The sequence below is a fragment of the Pinus tabuliformis genome, chromosome 7, assembly GCF_031772625.1.
Source record: "Pinus tabuliformis cultivar Carrire ecotype Pingquan chromosome 7, CPIR1, whole genome shotgun sequence".
NCBI lineage: Eukaryota > Viridiplantae > Streptophyta > Pinopsida > Pinales > Pinaceae > Pinus > Pinus tabuliformis.
Window position 1 is genome coordinate 1,052,099,743 of NC_142293.1, and position 26,027 is coordinate 1,052,125,769.

The window sequence follows — 26,027 nt, forward strand, 5'->3', positions numbered from 1 at the left end:
TACTGTAGCGCGATTCAAGTCCCGATAGTCTATGCATAATCTTAAGGATCCATCTTTCTTCTTCACAAAAATTACAGGAGCGCCCCAAGGTGAGGTACTAGGTCGAATAAGCCCTATATCGAGTAGTTCCTTCAACTGGATTTGTAATTCCTGAAGTTCTGGAGCTGTCATTCTATAAGGCGTTTTAGAGATCGGTTGGGTACCTGGCTTTAATTCAATAGTGAGATCCAATTCTCTGACCGGGGGTAATCCTGGTAGTTCCTTTGGAAATACATCCGGGAACTCGGCTAACACCGGATATTGTTCTAAGGACGGTCCCTTTTCCTGGCTTACTTCGTGAATTGCATAAGCCTGACAACCCTTCCTTAAACAACGCTTCACCTGCATTGCCGAAATGTAGCGTAAAGAGATTTCTCTCTTAATTCCTTGAATTTGGATTACTTCTCCCTCATCATTTAAGCCCAAAATCCTTTTTCCATAACAATCTACCCACGCTTGGTGAGCTTCCAGCCAATCCATACCTATGATAAGGTCATACGTCCCTAGGGCGGTAACGTACACTTTTAGTTTAGTCGAACAGACCCCTAGGTCAATTTTGCATTGATCCACACTCAAGCCCACGGTTTGGAGTTCTCCTGAGGCCATTTCCACTTCGTGGAAATCATTTTGTCTACGAGCTGCCAGCCCACATTTGTTTAATGCATATGACGAAATGAAACTATCTGTGGCACCAGTATCAAATAAGATTTTGAGTTTTACACCATTGATAATACCTGATGATTCCACTACAGTGGATTGATGGGCTGCTTGGTCGTGGTTGACTACTGCATGAATTCTATGATTACTTCGCTTGGCTGATATCGGCTCCCTCCCGGTGCTTTGCAATATGTCCGATGACGCTTCTGGGCAGTTACGCTGGAAATGCGGCCCCCCACATCCCCAACAATTGAGCTGCGCTGGTCCTCTTGAATTAAGGTGTGAGTTTCTAGAGAACGAGCCGCGTCCTCCCATGCTGGTTCCTCTCGCACCCCTTCCTCTGCCGGTAGTCCCTCGCGATGCCCATGGTCTGGTGCTGGACGATTCTGCAGCTATAGTGTTTACCGCCATGGGAACTCTTGTCCCCATCCCTGGGGTATACCTGCTGCTGTAAGGTGGCCTCGAGCTACCTCCTCTGAAAAAGTTCCGGGGAGCCTTCCCTGGGAGTCCTGATTGTAAAGGCCCTGCTGGCCCTATATCCTTTTTGATTCCAAGGTGCTCTTCTGCATAACGGCTACATTCGACTGCCTCGGCTACCGATGATGGTTTCCACATACTTACCAAGGCTCTGATGCGGGGGTTTAACCCAAATATGAAACGTTCAGCTTGACGTTCATCAGAGTCTAAGTAGGGAATGTATTTTACCAGCTCCATAAACCTTATTTCGTACTCTTCCACCGTTTTACTCCCCTGAATTAGTGTATGAAAGGCTCTGGCTTGCTGTTGTTGAAAATATGGGGGTAAATACTTCGCTCGGAACCTTTCCTCGAACAGATCCCAAGGAACGTTGTCTGATGTAAGGTGTAGCTGCTTTTCCAGGTTTCCCCACCAAATCAGGGCACTTTCCTTTAGTTGAAACACGACAATTTTTGTCTTTGCTGAAGGCGAATATTCTCTTAACCTAAAGCACCGGTTCATCCCTTCCAGCCATGCCTCAGCGCGTTCACCAGCTCGACCTCCCGAAAATAAAAGAAAAATGCAGGAACAACCACATATGGGACAACTGGGTGTGCATTTTTGCACACAGTGCACACCTTCATCCAATCATCCTCAAGGGGATGGTTGTGTGCATTTAAAAAAATATTTACTATCATTATTTATCCCTAAACTCTGGCAATGATTGGTAAATGCCATTTCAAATACTTTATAATGCAAAGCAATTGAAAGAAAAATTAGCAAACACAGAGCAACATAGCAAATTTGAAAACAACAAGCTGCTTCCAAAGGAGATCAAACCAACTAAATTGAAGTTAATTCAAACAAAATGATACTCCACCAATGGTAAAATAGTATGATTTATGGGAGCTTAAGCTGAAGACAAAAGGATGCAAAAAGGTAAATTAAAACAATATCGGCATTCTCTGTTCTGGATTTCTGGAACAATTGGGCATTCTGTTCGTAGGCTCTACAAATTCATAAACCAAGTATGTGTTTTGGAACAGTCAACTAGGCATCGTTGAGAAAATGAGTACGTCGTTATTTCATTCATGTCTTCGTTGCCTCTGCCTTCCAAAGGCTCCCTACAGTTGCATTATACATTATATTTTCTTTATAGACGAAAAAGCTTTCCTGATTTAATTTAACCAGAGGAATCTGAATGGATGTACCATTATAAAATGCTTGAAATCCAATCATGAAAAAAAGAATAAATGTCAAAATGATTACTTTTACAAAATAAAGTTTGGTTGAAAAGGAGCCTCTAACAAAACGAACATGATAAATGGATTGTAAAATCGATATTGCAAATAGACAAAGGAGATTGAAAAAAAATGACGATCAACCATAAGAGCACAACATAAATTCTCCATAGTGGATTTTGGAATAGAAACTAAATAATTTCGTTGTCCCATTAACCAAGGATTTAAATCAACTACAAATTATGATTCTATTCGTCAATGAACTTCAGAAAATTTGTCTACTAAAGCTCTACATATATAACCTTTATGTAGAGTTATAAATCAGCTTGAATCAGCCTTGACAAAATTTGATAAATTATGAAGCATTTCAATCTTTTCATCGGTAAGTTCTGAAATAAGAATGAAATTTGAACAACATAATAATAAACAATAAACCAAAACCCCGATTTCTAACTGAATTATTTCGATTGACTCGATAATGGGAAAGATCACTGCCAACATTGCACCGCCTTCACCAACGAATTCCATCTCTCCTAGCGATACTTATCAAATCCGTTGTCTTTGGAATAAGAGCGAACGCACTGTCGGCAACAATTAAGACCATATTTCCTAATCAAGCCATGTGGATTGCCACACACCCGACAGGTGCGGGAACCGGGCCCATATTTCTTGGGATGAGAATTCCAGACTGCGGAGTGAGGCATCTTCGATCAAAAAAAAAATAACCAAATTCGACCTCGCAACCTCGTATTAACTGGTATGACTTCGCTCCTTCCTCGCCCTGCCGCTCCTTCTACTTCGCTCCGTTGTATGCAACACTGGATTGTCTTCAAACCCTAATGTAAGTATATGAAGGATGCTCCAACTATTAGGACGCGTTTTATTCCACTTTCACGTCCGCAAAAGCCCTAACTTGGTGTCGTTGCCCCAATCGTAAAAATCGGCAATAGACACCGTGGGGTTGGGTGATCGAATCACACCCCTTCCACCATTCCGCCTTAGCCAACAGGCCAACACCATTTTCACTACCAATGTGCCACAACGACATTGTTTGACGCTTTTATCCGTAACTGTGAATATGATTTAAAGTTCCAGCTGACTATACCATTAAATAAAAGTCACAAAAAGATTAAGAAATTCAATCCTGTCTTTCGAACGGGTAATTTAAAACATGGATATTTGGATATTACTACACTACAAAACCGGGTATGGCAACCGGTGGGGAAAACACTGATAAAACATTGTGTTAGCTGAGATTTTGAGTATGCTATCATCAAACCTACGAATGCGGTGATATGTAAGAACCGCCAAAAACGCAGCTATCCTATAACTACCAGAAACACAGCTATATAAACCAGGACCGCAACAGTATGCTGGTGGAATGAATTCTTGGTTGATAAAGGAAACCTTAGAGGGTTTAAGAGCCTGCGGTTGCATAATCCAACAGAACAAAAGCTATTAAAGAGAATTAAATCACAGCGCACAGGAGCGTAGGGTTGGGAGGTCCGAAGGTTTGAACAGGGCTCTGATACCATGTGTAGTGCCCTGAATTCGAACTTACAGTAAACAGATAACACTCATATGAAAATTTGAAAACAGTAATACATAAAACTGTAAGCTGCACCTACCTGTACTGCTGGCTGACCTCCGATGCTGCTGCTGAACTAGCAATTCTGAACTGCTGGCTAATTTGATCCAATTTCGGGATGGCCAATACCACCCTACCAGACAGAGCAACCTGGTTGCTCGATCCAGAGAAGCTCTCCACAGAGGCTCTCTGTCCCTCTGTGCCCAGAACTCAGATCACTCAAAACTCTGCCATTTCAAGTTTACTTCTCCTGTTTTTGCTGATCAATTCTCAATCCTCTCCGGTTTTTCCCCCCCTGCTCCCGGGTCAGGCTGCTGTTATAAATATCCCCCCCTGCCTGGCGGTGGCCGCCCTCCCACTTGCAGCCACCGCCCCTCAGCATTGAAGTTCCTCCGCGATATTTCTTGCAATCAATTTTCAGTAGGTAGGGGTAGTCTTTATTAGCTCAGATATTTTGTTTATACGACCCATTATATGTGATATATATATATTGTGATTGACATCCCTGTTGTCACGTTATGGCTTAAGTTCATAACTTTAGCTTATATTTATGTATATGCATGATTGTTCTTTAATACATAGTTTAACTTTAATGATATTTCTTATAACATTTTATTTAATATAATTTACAAACATTAAATGTTTTCACTTATAACATTTTATCAAGTATCTGCTATAATTATTTAATGATGTATATATATACTTATAACATTTCAAAATATGTTATAATCTTTTAATGATATATATATTTTTATTAAATGCTATTTGTAAAGTCTAACTATATATACCATAAATTTAATGTATATATATATAGATATATTCATATATTATAAAGTTTAACATTTTAATTAATGGGTCAATTAGATGGGTTGTTACATTGATCTAGTTTTGATTTTCAGAAAGCAGTTTGACATTGTGTCCTATCTGATGAAATCCTTGGTTAAGATTATAATTGAGCTCTGGGAGCTCCTGGGGGCTTGGGGTACTTTTTGGAGCTATGAGTGACCATAAGGTGAGTGGTTCACCTTCCCCTATTGGTGTGCTGTGTATCGGATGAGTGGTTCACCTTCCCCTGTGATACCCCATGGTCGCTGACATGTGTGTAGGGTGAGTGGTTCACCTTCCCCTACAATTGTGGACACATGTATATAGGGTGAGTGGTTCACCTTCCCCTACTGTTGATGACATATGCGTAGGATGAGTGGTTCACCTTCCCCTATTGGTGCGCTGTGTACAGGGTGAGTGGTTCACCTTCCCCTGTGATACCCCATGGTGGTTGACATGTGTGTAGGGTGAGTGGTTCACCTTCCCCTACAATTGCGGACACATGTATGTAGGGTGAGTGGTTCACCTTCCCCTACTGTTGATGACATATGCATAGGATGAGTGGTTCACCTTCTCCTATGGCATATGAGTAGGATGAGTGGTTCACCTTCTCTTGCGGTACCCCAGTGAGAGATGCATTCATGCATCTGCTTTTGGACATGTCACTGGGACATGGTTCATCCTTACCCCACATGCAAGATCCTCCTACTCGGTCATTTGCATGCGTGAAGGACGTGGTTCATCCCTTCCCTATTCTCGGTGTTTTGCATGCTTGTAGGATGTGGTTCATCCTTTACCTACGATGGTTGTGATGTGCGACTGTAGGATGTGGTTTATCCTTCCCTACATATGTTTGTCAGCAAGATGTGATATATTCTCTCCCTGCTATTGCTTCTCTGTTAGGAACATAAATGATGTAAAAATAGATAATAAATAATAACCATAATAATATAAATATAATAATAAATAATAAGTAAATTAACTAATGGTTAGTTAGTTAATAATGAAAAGGCATGTCCTAGAGACATGCCTATTTGTGAAAGGGTACTTACCTGGCTATATATATTATAGACAGGACCCACATTCTCATTTGTACACATCAAATATCAATTATTTATATAATATACAATTTACACTTAGTGTCCTACAATGGATGTATTTGTCTATGAAGTATTTTAAATATTTCTGTTGTGTATAAACCTTTTGGTCATTACATTAGTATCGGAACATTCTTATGAGAATACAAACTTTGTTCGTTACATTGGTATCAGAGCTACGTCTGATCCGGCCTTTGGCCATCAACCCATCAGCAATTTTGTTGTTGTTGTGATTTAAGCGTTTCGCTACACCAGTCTTGGAGAATCTCCATTCCACCTGTTTCGTCATTCAGGATTTTGGCCATTAAACAGAAAAAAAGGAAGAAAAAATAAGATAGTCAAAGAAAAAAAGAAGAAAAAGAAAAAATAAAATAAAATAAGTACATATAAATATTAAAAAAAAATATTTAAAAATAAATATAAATAAATATATTCCGATGTAAATTTTGAAGGAGAACATTCATACATATAAAAAGGTTCTACAATATTGATAAAAAGTGCATGATAAAGTTAAGAGGGAATCTTTCCAAATATATTTAAAACTATACGTAAGAGAAGAAAGAGTAGATAATATTATCTTGATTATTCATTAAGTAATTTACAAGCCCGTGGTTTTAGCAACCCAAGGTAATTGCCCAAGGTATTTTCAAGGTAAAAGAAAAACAAAAGGAATACAAAACTCTTTATGTGAATGATAAGTTTTACTTTTTATGTAGAGAACATTAACTGAGTCAAAAGCACATAAGTGGACATATATTTTATATTATACCCCAAAGAGATGAATAGCCATGTTTCACTACGGTTATAACTTTTCAAAAAGAAAAAGAAAATATTATAAATAAAAGATATGTAAAGAAAAGTTTTATATTATAAAAAGGTATTTAAAGAAAATTTCAAGTCATAAAATTATTGAAAATATATATATATATATATATATAAGTATAAAGCGGGTATTATTATAGAAGGTTACTTAAAAGAAGCCAATTGAAACAATATTTAAATATTCTTTTTAAATTACAAAAGGAAAAAAGTGTAAGTAGAAATATATAAAAATAATACAAAGGAGTTTTGAAATATTAAGGATAATAGGAAATTCGATTAAAAGAGTTTTGAAGAATTATAAAAAATAATATTAAAAAGGCACCTTTAAAGGAGGCTTAAGTATAAAGTCCAAAGGAACTTTAAATATATACCTAAATTCATCTCGACAAAACAAAATGGGATCAATTATTGAAAAAAAATGATGGAGCTCAGTTCTAAAATGACGAAGGAAGAAAGGTTTTCCTATAATGGTCTTTCAGTCACAGATCACGGAGTAATTATATTAAAATGAAGTATCCAAGGAAGAGAAGTTAATGTCGTCATCAGCTCAAGCAACAATAAAATTTATATCAACATCAAATTGGCAAATCAACTATTAGTTCCAAAGCTAAGCATTGGTGTAAAGGAAATTATTTTTGACCAAAAACAATATAAAATTAGTGATCTACAAGTGACAATAGGTCATTAAGAGTACATATCTCAATTTCATGTTGTAAGGATGGATAAAAATACTAACATCATACTTGGTCAACCCTGGTTAAAGGATTTGGATACATTCATGTTAAACATAGAGAAACAAGTTTTGACATTTCCTTATAAAGGGAAGATGGTCATGTTTTGAGACATAACAAGTAATTCAAAATCAATAAAATCTTCATTAAAAGACCTTAAGGATATCTTAGACTTGATGTTTCAAGATAACGAAAAAACTATATCAAAGAAGCAAAAAGAGCTTGAAGAAGTCATTTGCAGCAAAGAAAGAAATTCCGTGCTTCAGAGATCACCAAGAAAAACTACTTGAACAAGTCAAGAAAGCTAAGGCATCAAAGAAGGAACTCAAGGAGCGTTTATTAGAATAAGACGAAGAAAAATTTTGTTTAAAGAGCCTTAACCAAACATTAGTAGAACAAATCAAGTGTTTAAAAGACAAGAAGTGTGAAGGCCAAAATAAAGTTGACTCAGAGAACGAGGAGTGCTTACGACTCAAAAATCATAATCAAAACCTGCTCAAACAGATTAAAGAACTTAAGGACGGAAAGAAATCACTGATGAATAGGTTTAAAGAACTTGTCGCAAAGGAAGCATCAAAATCTCCAGATGTAGCAGTCCAAACTGAAGAAACAAACATCAATACCACTAATCTCACAGTTCAGGTAAATCCAAACCCTATTAAAGTAAAAACATACTCAGAGGTTGTTGTTCAAATAGAGGACACCCCAAATAAGGATTCAGTAGTTAAGTCAACAACAACAATGCTTGATGGGAATCTGGAAACTGCCATAAAAACGTTTAAGGAAGTTCAAACAAGAAAAATTCCTTATCTACATCTGAATCACAAGAGTAGACGCCTTAATAAATCTACAAATCTATATCATGTGGAACATAAACAAACTTATGTTCGTAAGAACACTGAAATAAGCTCAATCCAGTCATACGGTAACTATTCACCACCCATCTCCAAGGGTCAGAAGATTTCCCAGAAGATTAACTTAGGATGGTCTGATCCGTTTTCAGTACGATAATTATCTCTATCACTAAGAACATCATATCGTCTTGTATCAACAAAGATGAACGCTAAAAAATAAGAAGATATTCTGATCAACAAAAGAGAACCGATCCTTCGTCAATAAGCTTTGACGACAATGCTTTTTGAAAGGGAAGGCAATGTTATGAACATAAATGATATAAAAATAGATAATAAATAATAACCATAATAATATAAATATAATAATAAATAATAAGTAAATTAACTAATGGTTAGTTAGTTAATAATGAAAAGGCATGTTCTAGAGACATGCCTTATCGTGAAAGGGTACTTACCTGGCTATATATACAAGACCCTCATTCTCATTTGTACTCATCCTACATCAATTCTTTATATAATATACAACTTACACTTACTATCCTACAATGGATGTATTTGTCTATGAAGTATTTTAAATATTTCCGTTGCATATACGACTTTTGGTCGTTACATTGGTATCGAAGCATTCTTCTGAGTATATGAACTCTTGGTCATTTGCATGCGTGTAGGATGTGGTTCATCATTTCCCTACTCTCCGTGTTTTTCATTCTTGTAGGATGTGGTTCATCCTTTCCCTACGATGGTTGTGATGTGTGACTGTAGGATGTGGTTTATCCTTCCCTACATATGGTTGTGAGCAGGATGTGATATATTCTCTCCCTACTATTGATTCCTAGAAGCTTACCCGCGATACATAAGGGTTTTACTCATAAACCCTAATTTACCAAAACCTCAAGGTCTAGGAACACATTACCATCCAACCCTAAAGGACTAGGGTTTCCATAATAATACAAAAACTCCAAACATGACATTACCATCGAAACCCCAAACATCCAAAGAATAGTATTTTCTTGATTTCATTAATAACCCTAGGTAGACTAGGGATTTCACATTAGCATACCCTTAGGTTAGGGTTTTATAAAGAACCTATTAGGATTCCACAAACATAATGATTTTAATGAGGGTAGAGTCAATCTAATGATTAATCTCCCAAACAAGAATCTCTATGATTCAAAGGTCCTAGACATGAAACTTGTTAGTAATGTAACACATATTTTTTAGAATGAATATACCTTTATCACGAAGAGAAACAAAACTTATAGTTTGAGACATACCTTTGAGTAAGACAAACCTTATAGGACATCAATTAAAAGAATGTTGAATGAATTAATTTCGAATGAGCAAATAGCTCAATCATAATACAGAGATATTTACAATAATAGAAACATCAGGTTTCTATGTAGAATATAGAAACACTCAGTTTCATCTAAGAAACTGCTAAAAGAATACAAATAGCAACAGCTAAAAGGAATGAGCATTAAATGCTAAATAGGAATATTCTAATACCCTCCCTTAATGCTCAATCTATTTACAACACCAATAGACCCTCTGAATTTTACAAATTTATCAGGACCAAGAGGCTTGGTGAAGATGTCGGCGGGCTGCTCTGTTGTGGGAACATATTGCAACTGAACTGAGCCGTCTTCAACAAGCTGGCGAATGTAGTGGCAATGAGTTTCCACATGCTTTGTTCGTTCATGAAAGACAGGATTCTTGGCAAGTTTGAGCACTCCCTGATTATCACAAAACAAAGAAGTAGGCCCTGTCTGGGAAACATGCATATCTGCCAGCATACGTCGAAGCCAAACTGCCTCACAGGATGCCTTAACTGGTCCCCGATACTCGGCTTCTGTTGAGGAGAGAGCCACTGCCTGTTGCTTCTTACTAGTCCAAGTAACAGCACCGGATCCTAGATTAAACACATACCCAGCTGTTGATTTACGATCATCAACCGAACCGGCCCAGTCAGAATCAGTGTAACCACTGAGAATAGGATTGGAACTTCGAGTGTATAGGAGGCCATAATCAGAAGTGCCACGCACATATCGTAGCACACACTTTGCTGCTTGCCAATGATCAGCTTTAGGGGCGGACATGAAGCGAGAAATGTAGCTTACTGCAAAACTGATGTCAGGTCTGGTAGCAGTAAGATAGATGAGACTGCCCACTAATTGCCTGAATAAAGTTTCATCCACAAGGGGAGAGGATGACTGAGCTGAAAGTTTGAGCCCTGGTTCCATAGGAGTCGTGGCCGGTTTGCAATCCTGCATTCTGAATCTGTCCACAAGATTTTTGGCATACTTGGACTGAGAGAGAAAGATCTGATTTTCAGTCTGCCAAACTTCAACCCCCAGACAATAATGAAGAAGCCCCAAGTCTGTCATCTCAAAAGTTCTGCATAAATCTTGTTTGATCCCATGGATCAAATGTGCAGAGCTGCCAGTAATGATAAGATCATCCACATAGACAACCACAAACAAGATATCATCACCAGTATGCTTGATGTACAGGTTTGCATCAGAAGGGCTCCGCTGAAAACCCTGATCTGTCAGGTACTGATCAATTTTCATGTACCAAGCCCGAGGAGCTTGTTTCAATCCATAGATTGCTTTAGCTAACCGACACACTTTCTGTTCTTGACCAGCAACCTTGAATCCTGGAGGCTGCGTCATGTAGACTTCTTCTTGGAGATCACCATTTAGGAAAGCACTTTTTACATCCATCTGATGAACTTTCCAATTGAACTGAGCTGCTAGGGCAAGAACAAGCCTTATGGTACTCATCTTGGCTGTAGGAGCAAAAGTCTCCTCATAGTCGATGCCTTCCTTCTGTGAGAATCCTCGAGCCACAAGCCGAGCTTTATACTTGTCTATGGTTCCATCAGCTTTGTATTTCACTTTATACACCCATTTGCAGCCTATGGGCTTTTTGTCTGCAGGAAGATCAGAAAGTGTCCATGTGTGATTCTTCTGAAGACTCTGGAATTCGGCTTCCATAGCCTGTTCCCACTCAGATGTACCCTTAGCCTCTGAATAGGTTTGAGGCTCAAAAATACTGTGCAGGTTAGCCATAAGAGCAAAATTGACTGTAGACTGTTGTCTGTTCTTATGTCTAGAAGTTCTACCTTCAAGGAGCTCATCATCCCGGAGATCACCAATGGTTTTAGCCCACCATTTAGGCCGAAGAGTAGAAGAACCAATATCAGGAATAGCTGGAGAAGACTCAAGAGCAATAGGGGCCGCAAGAGGAGGGTTATTTTCTGGAGGAGGCTCAGATAGAGTAGTATCAAATACGGATGCTACATCATCCCTCCCATCAGGTGGACCGACCGGAAGACGAATACTGTGAGGCTGATCCTCAGAACACTGCTCAGAAGAAGAAGACTGAAAGAATCCTCTTTCTTCATCAAATACTACATCCCGACTGAAGCTAAGACGACCAGTGGCTATATCTATCAGCCTATAGGCCTTATGATGATCACTGTACCCTGTCATCATGAGTTTCTGGCTTTTGGAATCCAATTTAGAGCGCTTAGCAGCTGGAATCCAAACATATGCAACTGAGCCAAATACTTTGAGATGACTGATCTTAGGCTTACGGCCAGACCAAACCTCTTCAGGAGTCTTCCCTGTAACAGCCTGAGTGGGTGATCGGTTAAGAAGATAAACAGCAGTAAATACTGCTTCAGCCCAGAATCTGTTTGGAACACTCCTGTGTTGTAACATGGAACGAGCCATTTCAACAACCGTGCGGTTGCGACGCTCGACAACACTGTTCTGCTGGGGAGTGTAAGGTGTGGTTAATTGACGTTTGATGCCATGAATATCACAGAAGTTGGCAAAAGCTGAGGAACAAAATTCCCCCCCATTGTCGGTCCTAAGGGTCATGATATTACAACCAGATTCTTTTTCAACTAAGGTTTTAAACTTCTGAAAGGTACTAAGAGCATCAGATTTATTTTTTAGAAAATACACCCACATCTTTCTACTGAAATCATCTACAATAAGTAAAAAATATTTGCAAGCAGTGATAGAAGCTATATTCATAGGACCACAAATATCAGCATGAATTAACTGAAGTACCTTAGATGCGCGCCAAGATTCTCCATTTTTGAATGAAGACCGATGTTGCTTTCCCGCTTGACAGGCGCTGCATACCCCCAACTGCTGAGTCTGAATATCAGGTAATCCTGACCAATGTTGCACAAAGCGCGATCGGGATTTAATCGGCGCCGGGAAAAAAGCGGAAAAAATCGACAAAAGCGGGAAAAAAGCGGAAAAAAGCGGGAAAAAAGCGTTTGGCACAAAAATATTCATTTTTTTTCATTTTTTTTTCAATTTTTTTAATATCTAAACCATCTACAACATAAAATAAATACATTGACACATAAATATGATAAAAAAACTAATATATAAGATGTTTAATATCATTTCTAGCGCTAAAATCACACATAACATTGAATCATGTCCTGAATAGTAAGTCCTGAGTCCCAAGTCCAACTCAGCCTCAAAATATCAACAAAAAATATGATAATGTATCTCATCATGTCATAATGTCATATACAATAAAATGAAAGTCTAATCCTATTGATTTCCTCTGCCCCTCTTGCGAGAAAATGGCACAGCTTTCTCTTTCCCTCTAGATGTAGAAGCTGGTGCCTGTGCTGGTGGAAATGGCAGTGGAGTCTGACGTGCTCTAGAAGCTGAAGAACTAGTAGTAGCAGCTACAGGAGGCTTAGGTGGATGGAGACCACGTCCTCTACTGGTGGTAGTGGTAGCCCGGGTAGCCCGGGTAGGCGGTGTCACCTCCTCCTCCTGCTCCTCCAACTCCTCCTCCTCCTGCTCCTGCTCCTGCTCCTCCTCCTCCTCCCCCTCCTCCTCCCCCTCATCCTGCACTAACCAATCCTCAGTGGGATCCATGAGAGGCCTCTCGGTCTCAACCCTCCATTCAGCAGTGGTGTCAATCCCATCCAATGAGATGGCTTCCGTATCAGGTGTCTTACTCTTCTCTAGTTGTCTCACCCACAATCGAAGATTGTAGTAGACATAGACCATGTCATTAAGTCTATGGGACTCCAACCTGTACAAAGTTCATGAAATAATAATTAATAATTAATATTATAAAAAAAATATTGTTTAAAACTTTAATGAATTCAAAAATTTATTTGGAAATTTGCAATATTTTAAATGTTTAAGTGTTAACCTACTGCGCTTCTTGTTGTGTATTTTTTCAAATACACTCCAATTGCGCTCACATCCCGAGGAGCTGCATGTTTGGCTGAGGATGCGTACGGCAAGATTTTGCAAAAGGAGTACTCTGCCACCATACATCTTCCACCATGCGTCTACAACAAAATTACAAATAAAATTTTAAATAAACATAAGAAAAAAATGGAATTTGAAGAAACAATGAAATTTGAAAGTTGAAACAAAGTTACAAAGTACATACTACAAACTAAAAAATACCTGGCATTTTAATCGTCCTATCAATGACAGCCATCTCAAAGCCAAATGTGCCACCTGACAACTTATATTGCTCAATTTGTCTAGAGATCTCCATACGTTCTTCTGGAGATCTCACCATCTTCTGGACACAGGTTAATAATCCTTCCACGACCTCAACATCAAAATTAAACCCACATGCATAAGAAAATGCAGGGTTCAGGAAAAGCCCAGCAGCATGAATGGGACGATGGAGTGTGTTGTTCCATCGCTCATCAATGACTTCCCATAGAAGGAGTTGTCTCTGAAACCCATCATCTCCCTTATCATCATAGTAGGACCGAATGGCTTCTTTGGCCCTGTCCATGGCTTCATACAAATAGCCCATTGCGGGCTTCTCACCATCAACCAACCGAAGAACCTTTACCAAAGGTTCTGTAACAGCGCACACCTCCTGCACTCCCGCCCAGAAGTCTTCCTAGTATGAAACTAGTCTGCAGACGGCCTCTCCTTCTGGTTTGCGGCTCATTGACGAAGCACGCCACTCCTCTGAAAGAAACATTCTCTTCAAATCCCACATAGAATTCAAGAGGGATTGAAGAGATATGAAACTCGTCGCAAACCGTGTAATGGCGGGGCGCACCAACTCTTTGTTGTTGGTGCATTTTCTCATCAAGCTAAGCACAGATGTGTGATTGTAAATAAATTTTGTGATGCTTTTTGATGAGTCAACAACCTCTTTGACAAAGGGAATTTTCCCTATGTCCTCTAACATCAAATCAATACAATGGGCAGCACAAGGTGTCCAAAATAAAGCAGGATGCCTGTCCATAAGCATTCTACCAGCAGCAACATAATTTGCAGCATTGTCCGTTATGACTTGGACAACATTTTCTGCACCCACCTCCAAAATAAACATATCCAGCAAATCACATAAAGTTCTTGCATCTTTGATTTGATGAGTTGCATCAACAGATTTGATAAACATAGTCCCCTTGGGACAACTAACCAAGAAGTTTATAAGGGTTCTCCCCTTTTGGTCAGTCCAACCATCTGACATAACAGTGCATCCTGTTTGTGCCCATGATGCCCTAAAATCCTCCAATCTTTGGGTGCAGTCACGCTTTTCATCTTGAAGAAGCCGGCCTCTGAAATCATGAAGAGAAGGGATTTTGTACCCCGGGCCAACACTGGCAATAGCATCAACAGTAGGTTGGAAAAATGGATTACTCCTTACAATGCTGAAAGGAATATCACTCCAGAGGAGAAATTTTGTCATCAACTTGTCAGCTTGTTCTTTTTCAGTTCTTTTTAGCATTGAACCAATAGTTGGTTGTGAACCAGGTGTGGTTCGAGGAACAAAATATGATGATGCAGCTACCGGATTGACTGACGCTGCAGTAGAACCAGTGCCACTTGGCCCACTTCCTTCAACTGACCTTTTTAGTTGCCTTTTGAGTTCTTCTTTGGCATCTCTAGTGTGCTCTAATTCTCCCAATGCTCTCATGGCTTTTTGGATAATTTCAGCATTTGTATTTAGACAGGGCCCCACATCATGTCCAGGGATTTGTGCAAGGTGGAACTTCAACCTGTACACCCCCCCGAATATTTCCTTTCCACACAACTTGCAATACAAGTTTTGTCTATCATTCGGAGTTTTAGGGTCACCATATTCCCAGAAAGGATCCAATTTCCTTGGCATGTTTGTTTTTGAATTTTGAATTTGCAAACCTATGGAAAAATAAGGATTAGGAAATAGGAATTTAGGATTACATAATACAAATTACAATTTAGCATTTGCAAAATTACAAGTTAATTATTTCCAAAATCCCAATTTCTAAACCCAAGTTACCCAACCAAATGCCAATGGCAAATGCCAAAAAACAATGAAAATTCAAAAAAAATAAACAATGTTTAAAAAAAATGAGAAAATAAAAATAAAAAATTGGTTCTCATAGTCATAACAAATTACCCATCCCAAATCAATGAAAAATTTCAAAAAATTCTTTAAAAACAATGAAAACCAAAGTTTTTATAGAAGCAAAACCAAAAAAAATTAATCTACATACCTCTTTTATGGACAAATTGGTGATCTTGGCTTGGATTCCTCCTAAAAACGCTTGGATTCGCTCCCAAATCCGACGGAAACCCTTCAGCTCCTCTCCCTCACCTCTTCTCCTCCTCCTCCGCGCGGCGACAGCACAATGAATTAAAAAAAAATCGAATTTGCCATATAAAACCCCGCTGCCCGCGCCTCCCACGATTTTTACGTAAAAAATCGCGAAAAAATCGCGATATTTTCAAAAAATCGCGATTTTTTCGATAAAAATCGGTATAAAAAAAAAGTGGCGATTTTTACGGATAAAAATCGCGATTTGATCGGGCAGAGGAAAAAATCGCGATTTTATCGCGATTTTCCGATAAAATCGCGATTTTATCGCGATTTTAACAACACTGATCCTGACACAAGTCCCTCCCGAGAGAGCTGAGAGAGATACTGCATATTTAGGTGCCCATACCGCTGATGCCATAGAGTGCTGATGGGAGAGACACGTGCTGCTAGAGCCACTTCTGGAGAGTCACCGGTATCAAGTAGCCTGTATAAACCATGGTCCTCTAGGCCAACAGCAACTGTTAGACTGGTCTCCCTGTCAATGATGGAGCACTTGTGTGCACTGAACACAATATCAAGCTGAGGAGAATTCCTCATAATCTGGCTGACAGATAGCAGATTAATTTCCATACCAGGAACATAGTATACATTCAGAAATATGAGTGTGCGTCCACCAGACTGAATTTGAACTGTCCCTCTGCCAGCTACTGTGTACTTCTCACCTCCGCCAAATACCACAGAATCACTGAAAGGTGAGAAGTCAATAAACCAATCACGCCTGTGAGAGAAATGGCGTGATGCACCAGAATCAATGTACCATGCAGAGGAAGGAACATGATCTGAGGACCTTTTAGCCATAAAGGCATAAAAGGCAGACTCTGTCTGCTCGGAATGCTCTGCAACATTTGCTGTCTGATGTGGCCCTCCCTGTTTCTTTTGTTCAGAAGCAATCCTCTGTCGGCAATCTTTCTTCATGTGACCGAACCTATGACAGTAATTACACTGCACACTTTTCTTCCTAGCAGGATCAAAAGTCTGAGAAGAGCCTTTCTGCTGAAAGGACTGAGAGGACTGATATTTTGCAGCAAATGCATTTTCCGAGGACACTGATGAAGCACTACTACCAAACTGCTGTTTCCACCGATCCTGCTGCAGAAGTTTGGTACATAAATCTGAAAACTTCAGATCAACATTTGTGGTGGTAATGTTGAGTGTTTCGATGAAGTGTTCATAAGATTTCGGTAGACTTTTCAAAGTAATGACTACCATATCTTCTTCCTCCATGGTCCGACCAATGGCTTCGAGCTGATCTCGAATGTCTTTAATTTTGTTAAGATGTTCCTGTAAAGACATATGTTCGTCCATCATGATGGAGAACAACTGATTTTTGAGAAAAAAAGCTCTGCTTTTGTCAGATGTCTCGTGTAGTTCTTTCAACTGTTGCCAGATTTCGGCAGCTGTTTTGCCAGAAGGAATCTGTGGTAACTGATCATCAGCGACAGAGAGCTTGAGAAGCATAACAGCCTCTCGATTTCGATCATCAAATTTATCTTGATCGGTCCCAGCTGTACCGGGACGAAGCTCTTTGCCCAAAATGAGCTGATCAAGACGCCTGTATTCAAAAATGGTCAACATTCTTTGTTTCCAAATGTTATAGTTGCTGCCATTAAAGCGTTGATTTCCTTCTAACATCAGATTGGTGAGCGTGGCCATTTTCTCAAAGAAAATACAGAAGTCTGATACAAACAAAATGTAGCTGCCTGTTTATCCTGATGTAAATCAAAACAGATTTTGTTCTGAAAAAAAAAATTACCCAGCAAAAATATCTCTCCCTGTCTAAAAAATAGCAATACGGCTGTAGCTGTACCCTTCTTTAGGCAAATACCACAGGACAGAACTTTAATGAATGTGACAGGTCCAAATCATAAGGTAAAGTTTGAGATTCCTTTCTCTGTCCAGTTCTGAGATTTGTCCTAAGGTAAGCACAGGTCTGAGTATACAGTCTCCCACAGGTCTGAGAATGCAAATCTACCACAAGCGTATACTGCTGCAATGTCCAAGCTATAAACAGGTAATTTTCCTTCAAATCTGAGTTGTAATGGAGGCTGTCATGATCACGATGGAGAAAAAAATTCGCTGACTGGAAAACAACTGCCGGCAGACAAGACTGTTGAAAAATAAATACGTAGATTGAAAAAAAAGAAATGGACCCACGTCTTCTTCACGGCTTCACGTCCACAGTTCCACGGTATATCAGCTACGATTTTAATTTTTCACGGCTCATAAAACAAAAAAATGGACCCACGTCTTCACGTCTCAGCTACGATTTAATTTTTCACGGCTCACAAAACAAAAAAAATGAACCCACGTCTTCACGTCTCAGCTACGATTTAATTTTTGTTACGGCTTCACGTCCACAGTTCCGCGGTATATTAAATCGACAAGCAATTCCCTCTAAATCGAAGATCGAACAGCATAGACGTGTGAAGTATATACTTACTGAATATTCATCCACGCATTTCCAAGATAGTATCTGTTGACCATGAAAGTGAATGGGCTTGAGCAGACCGAGGCGAGAATTGAAGCACTCGAAGCCGAGAACGCAGAGTTAAGAGCAACGCTGGAAGCCGTGAGGGTTCAATTATCAATATACGAGAGCTTGATTGAATACCCGAGGTGTATCCACAGGTTCCACAACTTCGAAGAAAATAACCGGATTCGCCAGCCAAAAAAAATCCCGCTCCCACGAAACAGTCACCGCCACAAAGTTAATTCCTCAGAAAAATGATTATGCAGGAGAAGAATCCATTTCTGTATCGAGATGGACGACTGTAAGCTTTTATCACAGCGAGCAAAGCCGAGGCTAAGACTCAGTGAAGGCTACCTGGCTTACAGAGGGCTCGACCTTAGAAAGGACTCGAGAGATTAAGATGCAGAGAGAATAACTGTTCAAGAAATCTCTTAACCTCGCTCTGATACCATAAAAGAATGTTGAATGAATTAATTTCGAATGAGCAAACAGCTCAATCATAATACAGAGATATTTACAATAATAGAAACATCAGGTTTCTATGTAGAATATAGAAACACTCAGTTTCATCTAAGAAATTGCTAAAAGACTACAAATAGCAACAGCTAAAAGGAATGAGCATTAAATGCTAAATAGGAATATTCTAATATCAATTCCAATAGAACTTCTCTGCTTTGTCTTGTGAAGTCTTCTTCATAGCCCTTGAGCATATCAGTAAGCTTTTCCTAAACAAGGAAAATATAAAAAGAAATGTTATTAACATCTAGTATAACCACATCCAGATAGGAAAAGGAAAATCAAATATAAAAGATAATACAAGGAGTAAGATAATTGTCTTTGGAAAATGGTGAGGGATCCCTATTAATCCAACCTTGAGGGATACCCTAAGAGTCCCTAGAAAATAAATATTTGACTTTAGATTCTTCCTTCTTGTTCTTCTCTGGTGGTCCTTCAACGGCAACATTTGCTTGATCCCCATTTCTCTTTCTATTTCTTGGATTCTCAGGACAATCACTTCTATAGTGACCCATCTTGTAACAATTGTAGCATTCGAATTTGGATAGGTCTACCTTCCTTCTAGGCCCTTTTGACTTCCTAAAGGTTCCTTTGTTCTTGTGATGAGCTGAATAGGCATTTGAAACATTTTCCTCTTCATTCTCTTTGTTGCTTACTAGAAAAATTCTAACTTCTTCTTGACTGCATACATTCCATAATTGTTCAAATGTAGGAGTTTCCTTCTAGCTGTTCAAACCTGATGAAAAGACACTCCAAGATGTTGGTAATCATAGAAGTGCAGTCATTACAAGTTATTTTTCAGGTACTATCTCATCGATTGCCTAGAGTTCATCTCTGATTCTAGCTATTCTCACAAAGAAGGATGCCATAGTGTCTTCTTTTGTCATCTTTATAGATCTTAGTTCATTCTTAAGACTTGCTATTTGACCAAGATTCTTGATTGTGAATAATTTGGATAATGCCTCATACATCTCTTGAGCAAAATCTGTGTTGGATATATAAGGGATAAGGTTATCCTTTATTCCATCCAACATTAGTGTCATGGCCAATATCTTTGTTTCTCTGAACTTTTCCTTCTCTGCATCACTTGACTCATTTGTAGGCTTCTTTACTTTTCCTTTGACTAGATCCAAGACTTTATTCTTTTCAAGGATGAGGTCTATCATCTTCTTCCATGCCTTGTAGTTACATGCTCCTTCTAGTTTGTTTTCTCCCTTCATTGAGTTAGACACTGTCCTTGAAGATGGTAGGCTTGACTTCTTATATGATCTTGTTGATGACCCCTATTCAAACTTATTAAAACTCCTTATTCTTCCTTTCAATAGATCTTCAAGCTGCTTTTTTCTTTCTTCTTTACCTTAACTCTGATACCGTGTTAGAAAATCAAAAAGGTGGAAAGATTTTCTTTATGTTGATAATTACTTGTGAGATTCTTAAGATCTTATTATCTTTCTTGTGTTCTTCTTTTATCTTAGTTCATCAAGCAATTACCAAAACAATAGGACGAAGATCAAAGACACTAGAAGTAGGCAGACAACCAAGGAAAAACCCCACTCTAGGGGAAAACCCAGTCAACAACTCTTCCTTTAGTAGTTTCACAATATAATCCAAGACCCTTGACCTAGACACAGACTTCCTCCACACCAAATCAACCCTTTCTTCCTTCTGTAGATGATAACCCTTTCAGCAACAACTGGCAGCAGCAACGTTGACCTAGCAACAACAACTTCGACCTGGCAGCAATTGGCAGTAGCAGCTTCGATGCAGCAGTAGATACTTCGATCTTGACCTTCCCTCCAATTCTCCTCCTTTTCCAACTTCGCACTTTTTAGCTGCCTCTTCTTGTAAATCAAACTTGTGTGAGTGAGTGTCCTCCAAATGAATAGAACTGCTCCAATATATAGTCTTATGGTGAGGTCGAATTACCTTGTTTGATGCCGACTTGATCTCCTTGAGGCCGACTTGGTGTGGAGGTGACAAATAACTTATTTGACTCAATAATAAATCTTTTTACATGATTCAAAAGCCCAAGAAGGGTCTCTTTTAATGGACAATAACTCTAATGACTCAATATAAATCCTAGAAGCCCTCAATGGGGACTTTGACCTAAAACATGATGACCCAAGTATGAACCCGTGCTTTAATAAGTCATAATAATAATAATAATAATAATAATAATTTCTTTTTCTTTCTTTTGATAAATACGTTTCATTATGACTCAAATAAAAATTTTGAAAACCGAACCTAGTTACATTTTTCAACATGGGCTACTACAGTGCACAAATCCTCTCTATATATTCTATCTTCTATCCCTCTTGGCTATTTTTGCTCAAATATAGAACAAATGCACTCAAAAGAAAAATGGAACCCATTTTCCTCCTAGTGGCCCGATTATAACACAATCCAATAACCTACTCGTGGTTAGGTTTGACTACCTCAACTCTTAACCAATGTTACAATATAGACTCTTGTAGAATCTTCCACGTCATAATCAAATGACTAGCCCCTTTTTCCTGAATAATGGGGGTTGTTGTGGCATCCTCATGAATTATGGTGATGAAAACAGGAAGGACAATTTCTGAGTGGCATAACTTTCGCATATGGACTCTAATTGATGTGATTCTTGCACAGTTGAAAAGGTCTTTGTGTGTAAAATAGGAAAAAAAAAGGTGTTGTGCTTAAGTTTCAAAATTTTAACCCAAAAAAATGTCATTTGATGCCTCAAAATGCTCCCAGAAGGTTTCAAACCCCATTTTGGCAAACTAGGTCATGTCGGTAAAAATGGTCAGGGGAGTTGCTTCCTCCACTTTTTCCACTCTGAAAGCATTGAGATGGATGACAAACAATATAATGATCTAATCTGGATCAGGATACCTTGAATAAGAATATCAGACAAACCCAACACCAACCTACCTTTCTTCAAAGTCACATATGGTCAGCGCCACTATATGTTAATCATCATTGTCTATGAGATAAAAGTCACACATGGTGTTGGCTCCACTTGTTTGAAATAGCTATTACGATCCTTATAAATCAAGAAAATGAAGGTTGTTAACATCCTAAGATGGCAACCCACTATGAGTTAATAAGGAGAAATGCCAAGACAAGACTATGACCATCAATTCTAAGATAAAATCTAATGCTTATGATGATGAAATCTAACAAAAAGCATTTTTCTTTTCCAAAAGAAGTACATGAAAACCATTTTAAATTCAAGTACACAAAAAACACACTTTGATAAAAACACATTTTTCTTTGGTCAATGTCTTGGACAAATTCTTTCTTAATTAAGGCAATAGTTCCTCCTTGAAGTAGCGCAATATAGAAATTAAAAAAAATAAAAATCCAGGTTTGCAGTTTAAGAAATAGTGTTGTGTATTAATATTTAACGAAGTCCTGTAAGAGAGAAGAGGATTATTGCCATAGTGGCTGTGCCAAAAACCCAATTCAGAATGGAAAATGCCATTGTTAGTAAATATATGAAGTTGGTGCATTTAGAGAAGAGGAGTGATAATTTTCTGGAAGTCATGAGGTGATAAAAACTTAGCCGCACTCACCCCCTAATTATACTAGTCAAAGCATGGATGCAGAGGTCAGCTTTCTACAGTACTGCATGGCGTTTTAACATGTGTGTAGGATGGCAGGTAGTAAGGCCTCTTATAGGTGGGCCCACATGACCATCAACTATTTATGTTGGTCCCTAATTTATGTAAATTACCTTTAGTTTCTCAAAATCTAAGCTGAGTTGGTAGATTGAAGATGCATAATGCTACCTCTGTCTCTATGCTAAACTTCTTATTCAAGGCAAGGGCATGTGCGTATGAGTTAAAGATAGAGCAATTGAAATAAATTCTTATTAATCTTCACATCACTAAAGTGCCCATGGAATTAGAGATGAAAAGGTATACAGAGAGAAAGAGACGTACTATTTCCTTTTACAAGTTCTCGGCTAGTCATTACAAGAGTATCATTCCTGGATTTCAGAAAAATATCTGCTAGTTCAACTGTACGAGTTATTTCTTCTTCCCGCTCCTTTTCAGATTTCAGTGCAATGGCATCAACCCTTACCTGCCTCACAAAACACACTGTCAGAAAAGAAAATTGTTCATATTTTCTATGATAGCAGATTCTTGGGAAGCTTAAGTAATCATGTAAAGAAGATTGCTGTAACTCGCTTATGCTTATTAAATAGATTTAAATTAATTCTAGAGCTGAATGCTCGACCATTCCAATATAAATTTTCATATTACTTACTTCAATACTTTTCAGAAAGTGTCCGCATTGTGCCTTTAGCTCCTCAACCTACAAAGCGGAGATGCTTAAGCTTGAAGTGGTTGGACATGTATAAACTAAAATTCAGATTGATTTAAATGGGAATAAAAAAACTTGAATAGATATCAGACTAGAAAAAGCATGAACCTGCTTTGTGGTCTTCGGAACATATGAGCCGACAACTATAAGACCACCATTTTGCTTGCCAAAAATTCCAAGTTCTCTTGGAGTGATTGCGTCCTTTGGCTTTATCCCAATACGAGCAGAAACAAAACTTGCAGCTGTACGGCATAAAAATCTCTTTCCTTTTATCTCCGCCTGTAATTCATTTACAGGTTGCCCGGCTGTTAATATGAAAATTGCAGCTCAAAGAAAATTTCGAATCTATTGCCAAGAATTAATAAGCGTTGTAGACTTCTTTGCCAAACTTCACTACTCAGGTAGTGCTTGATTTGAAATAAATCAAAATCAGATGTAAAAGCCACCTTTATCATGCCTGCTGCGAATACTGAAACATCTCTGTCACTGGCTGCATTGACTACACATACTGATCCCTGTCATCAATAGATAAGAAGTCAAGGATGGAAGTCGCCACTTTGGTTATTTAGTCTATACTCTCTCTCTCTCTCACACACACTCAAATTCATTAGTTATTCTTTAATTTGGTTTTGAACAATATTATCTCCAATTTAAAATTTGTAAAATGCAAGAATCCAAATATACAAATACAAGAATAATCATGCATGCAACCAATCTTCTTCAAACAAAGAAATGCAGATTCTTACCTGATGTAAAAAAAGGTATATGACATATACACAATGACAGAGTAGCAGCAGTGAAAACGTGCAAAATCAATCTACTGTTCTAGTAAATTTATATGAAGGATAGCATGCCCCAAAAGCTTATAAAATATTCCATTGCAAAGGTCCACTGTATTCACATTCTGCCTTTACACAAAAAGTATGGGATGGCTAAATTTAGAATCCCACCTTGGTGTGATTTCTCGAGTCCATGCAAGGGACCACTTGTATACATATAATGCAAATAGTACGTCAGCCAGAAATTGGGCCCATATGATGAATGAATAAGAACTTAGCATATAGAGGAAGCTATTACAGCCATTCCCCCACACAGATAAACATGATTATTTGATATTGTTACCTTTCAGAGTTTTTGGGAGAAATTCTCCTATTTCATGGGAGTAATCCAACTCACTACCAGTCTCACAGTTTGGATCTGTGCTCATATCTATATTTGGTTGACACATTATTTCTTAGGCTACTCTGATTCAGTATTTCTTGGGCCATTATAAACTGTATCAGAGCAGAAACCAATCTTCCCACTATCAAAACTTCTTAGGTAAAGACTATAATCAAGTGCAAATGAATTTGCCAGAGAGAATATATTTCAGCCTATTGCAATTTAAAATTTCACAGGGATTGCCGCAGAATTTACATTGTTATAGTCTGTACCAATGTTGCATGAAGCGGGGATGAAACGGGGATGTTTTTTGGGAGCGGGGATGCGAAAGCGTCATTTTCAAAAAATCTAGGAAGCGAAGCATCTCGGAAATGTCTAATCTATATATATATATATATATATAGTGTTGCGGGGGAGCCCCCGCCCCGATCCCACTCCCAATCCACACTCCGGGTGGGAGCGACTTGGGAGCGGATCGGGAGTGTGTTCCCTAAAAAATTTTTCGCTCCCTGCCTATTTGGGAGCGTTTTTCCTTTTTTGCATATTTTTTTTGTAGTAATGTTCGAAATGCAATTTTTTTTGAAAGAAACAAATAATTTTTGAATGGGGCAGCTTAATGATCAAGTCTATGGCCCTAGTATTGATATGCTATTCATGGTAATGTTAAATTCTTAAAGTAAAAGGATGAAAATGAAGATTAAGGAAAATGTCATTTAAATTCTCCTTAATCTTCATTTTCATCCTTTTACTTAAATTTTTAATATTACCATGAAATAACTTAGGATGTTTGAGAGTGGTTCCGGCCTCATTGGATTTCATATGGAGAAAGTAGAATTCTAGATTTCATTCAAAATCCAGCAGACTTGTCAGTTTTTCAGGATTTCAGGATTGGAGGATTGTAATGTTTCCATTGAATTTTGTCATGTATTAGGGTATGGAACTCGTATTTAATCAAGAGCACCAATCCCTCTATGTACCTTGATGTTAGTGACATTGGTTGTCGAACTCCTCTATCATGACCCTCCTAAAAATGTACCCATCACTCAAACAAAATCTTGACTTGACATGCTATGCTTTTTCTATATTATGGTAATGCTTAGACGGCGATATTAATGACAAAGATCCCTATACAGATACAAAAGTAATGACAAAGATACCTCTGGATATTAATGCTTAGAGGGTGATATTAATGACAAAGACCTTGATTTTCCAACAAGACTAAAAAATTAGACATTTCTCGTGGTGGCAGGAGGCCCAAGCATAAGAAATAGATAATAGATTTTCTTCTCTTTTCTAGTTTCTAGTAGTTTTTATAGCTATTGACTCTTTCATATGTATTATGATATTTTTTTAAACAATATATGACAATTTAAGTTTGAAGTTGGCAATTGTAACTCATTAGTAATGAATTATGAATATGATGCTTCATGAAAGTTGAAAGTTGTTTCATTTCATTTCATTTTATAGCATTTCATTTCATGCTAGATATTATTTGGTGTAATGGTTACACTTAGCTTACAAGTACAACTTTGGTGATCAATGATGATAAATGTTATATATTGAATTTTGAAAGCTTGAAACTTTAAGATGATGAATCATGAGACTCAATATGTTGTATGTTACTATGTTACTAACTTGTGGACGT

At 38.2% G+C, this 26,027-nt stretch overlaps 1 protein-coding gene and 1 pseudogene across 1 annotated transcript in view; both read right to left on the reverse strand.

Moving 5' to 3' along the window:
• The window catches only part of LOC149251276 (ketose-bisphosphate aldolase class-II family protein), a 457,406-nt gene that overhangs the window by 125,191 nt on the left and 306,188 nt on the right, over nt 1–26,027 (reverse strand). Inside the window, exons 30-33 of the mRNA XM_089459330.1 lie at nt 23,668–23,736; nt 23,330–23,500; nt 23,165–23,212; nt 22,837–22,978 (exon numbers count right to left, since the gene is read on the reverse strand). Of these exons, the coding sequence (XP_089315456.1) occupies nt 22,837–22,978; nt 23,165–23,212; nt 23,330–23,500; nt 23,668–23,736 (430 nt within the window). The remainder of the gene's footprint in view (nt 1–22,836; nt 22,979–23,164; nt 23,213–23,329; nt 23,501–23,667; nt 23,737–26,027) is intronic.
• LOC149251277 (small ribosomal subunit protein uS14z/uS14y/uS14x pseudogene) lies at nt 2,653–3,306 on the reverse strand (annotated as a pseudogene).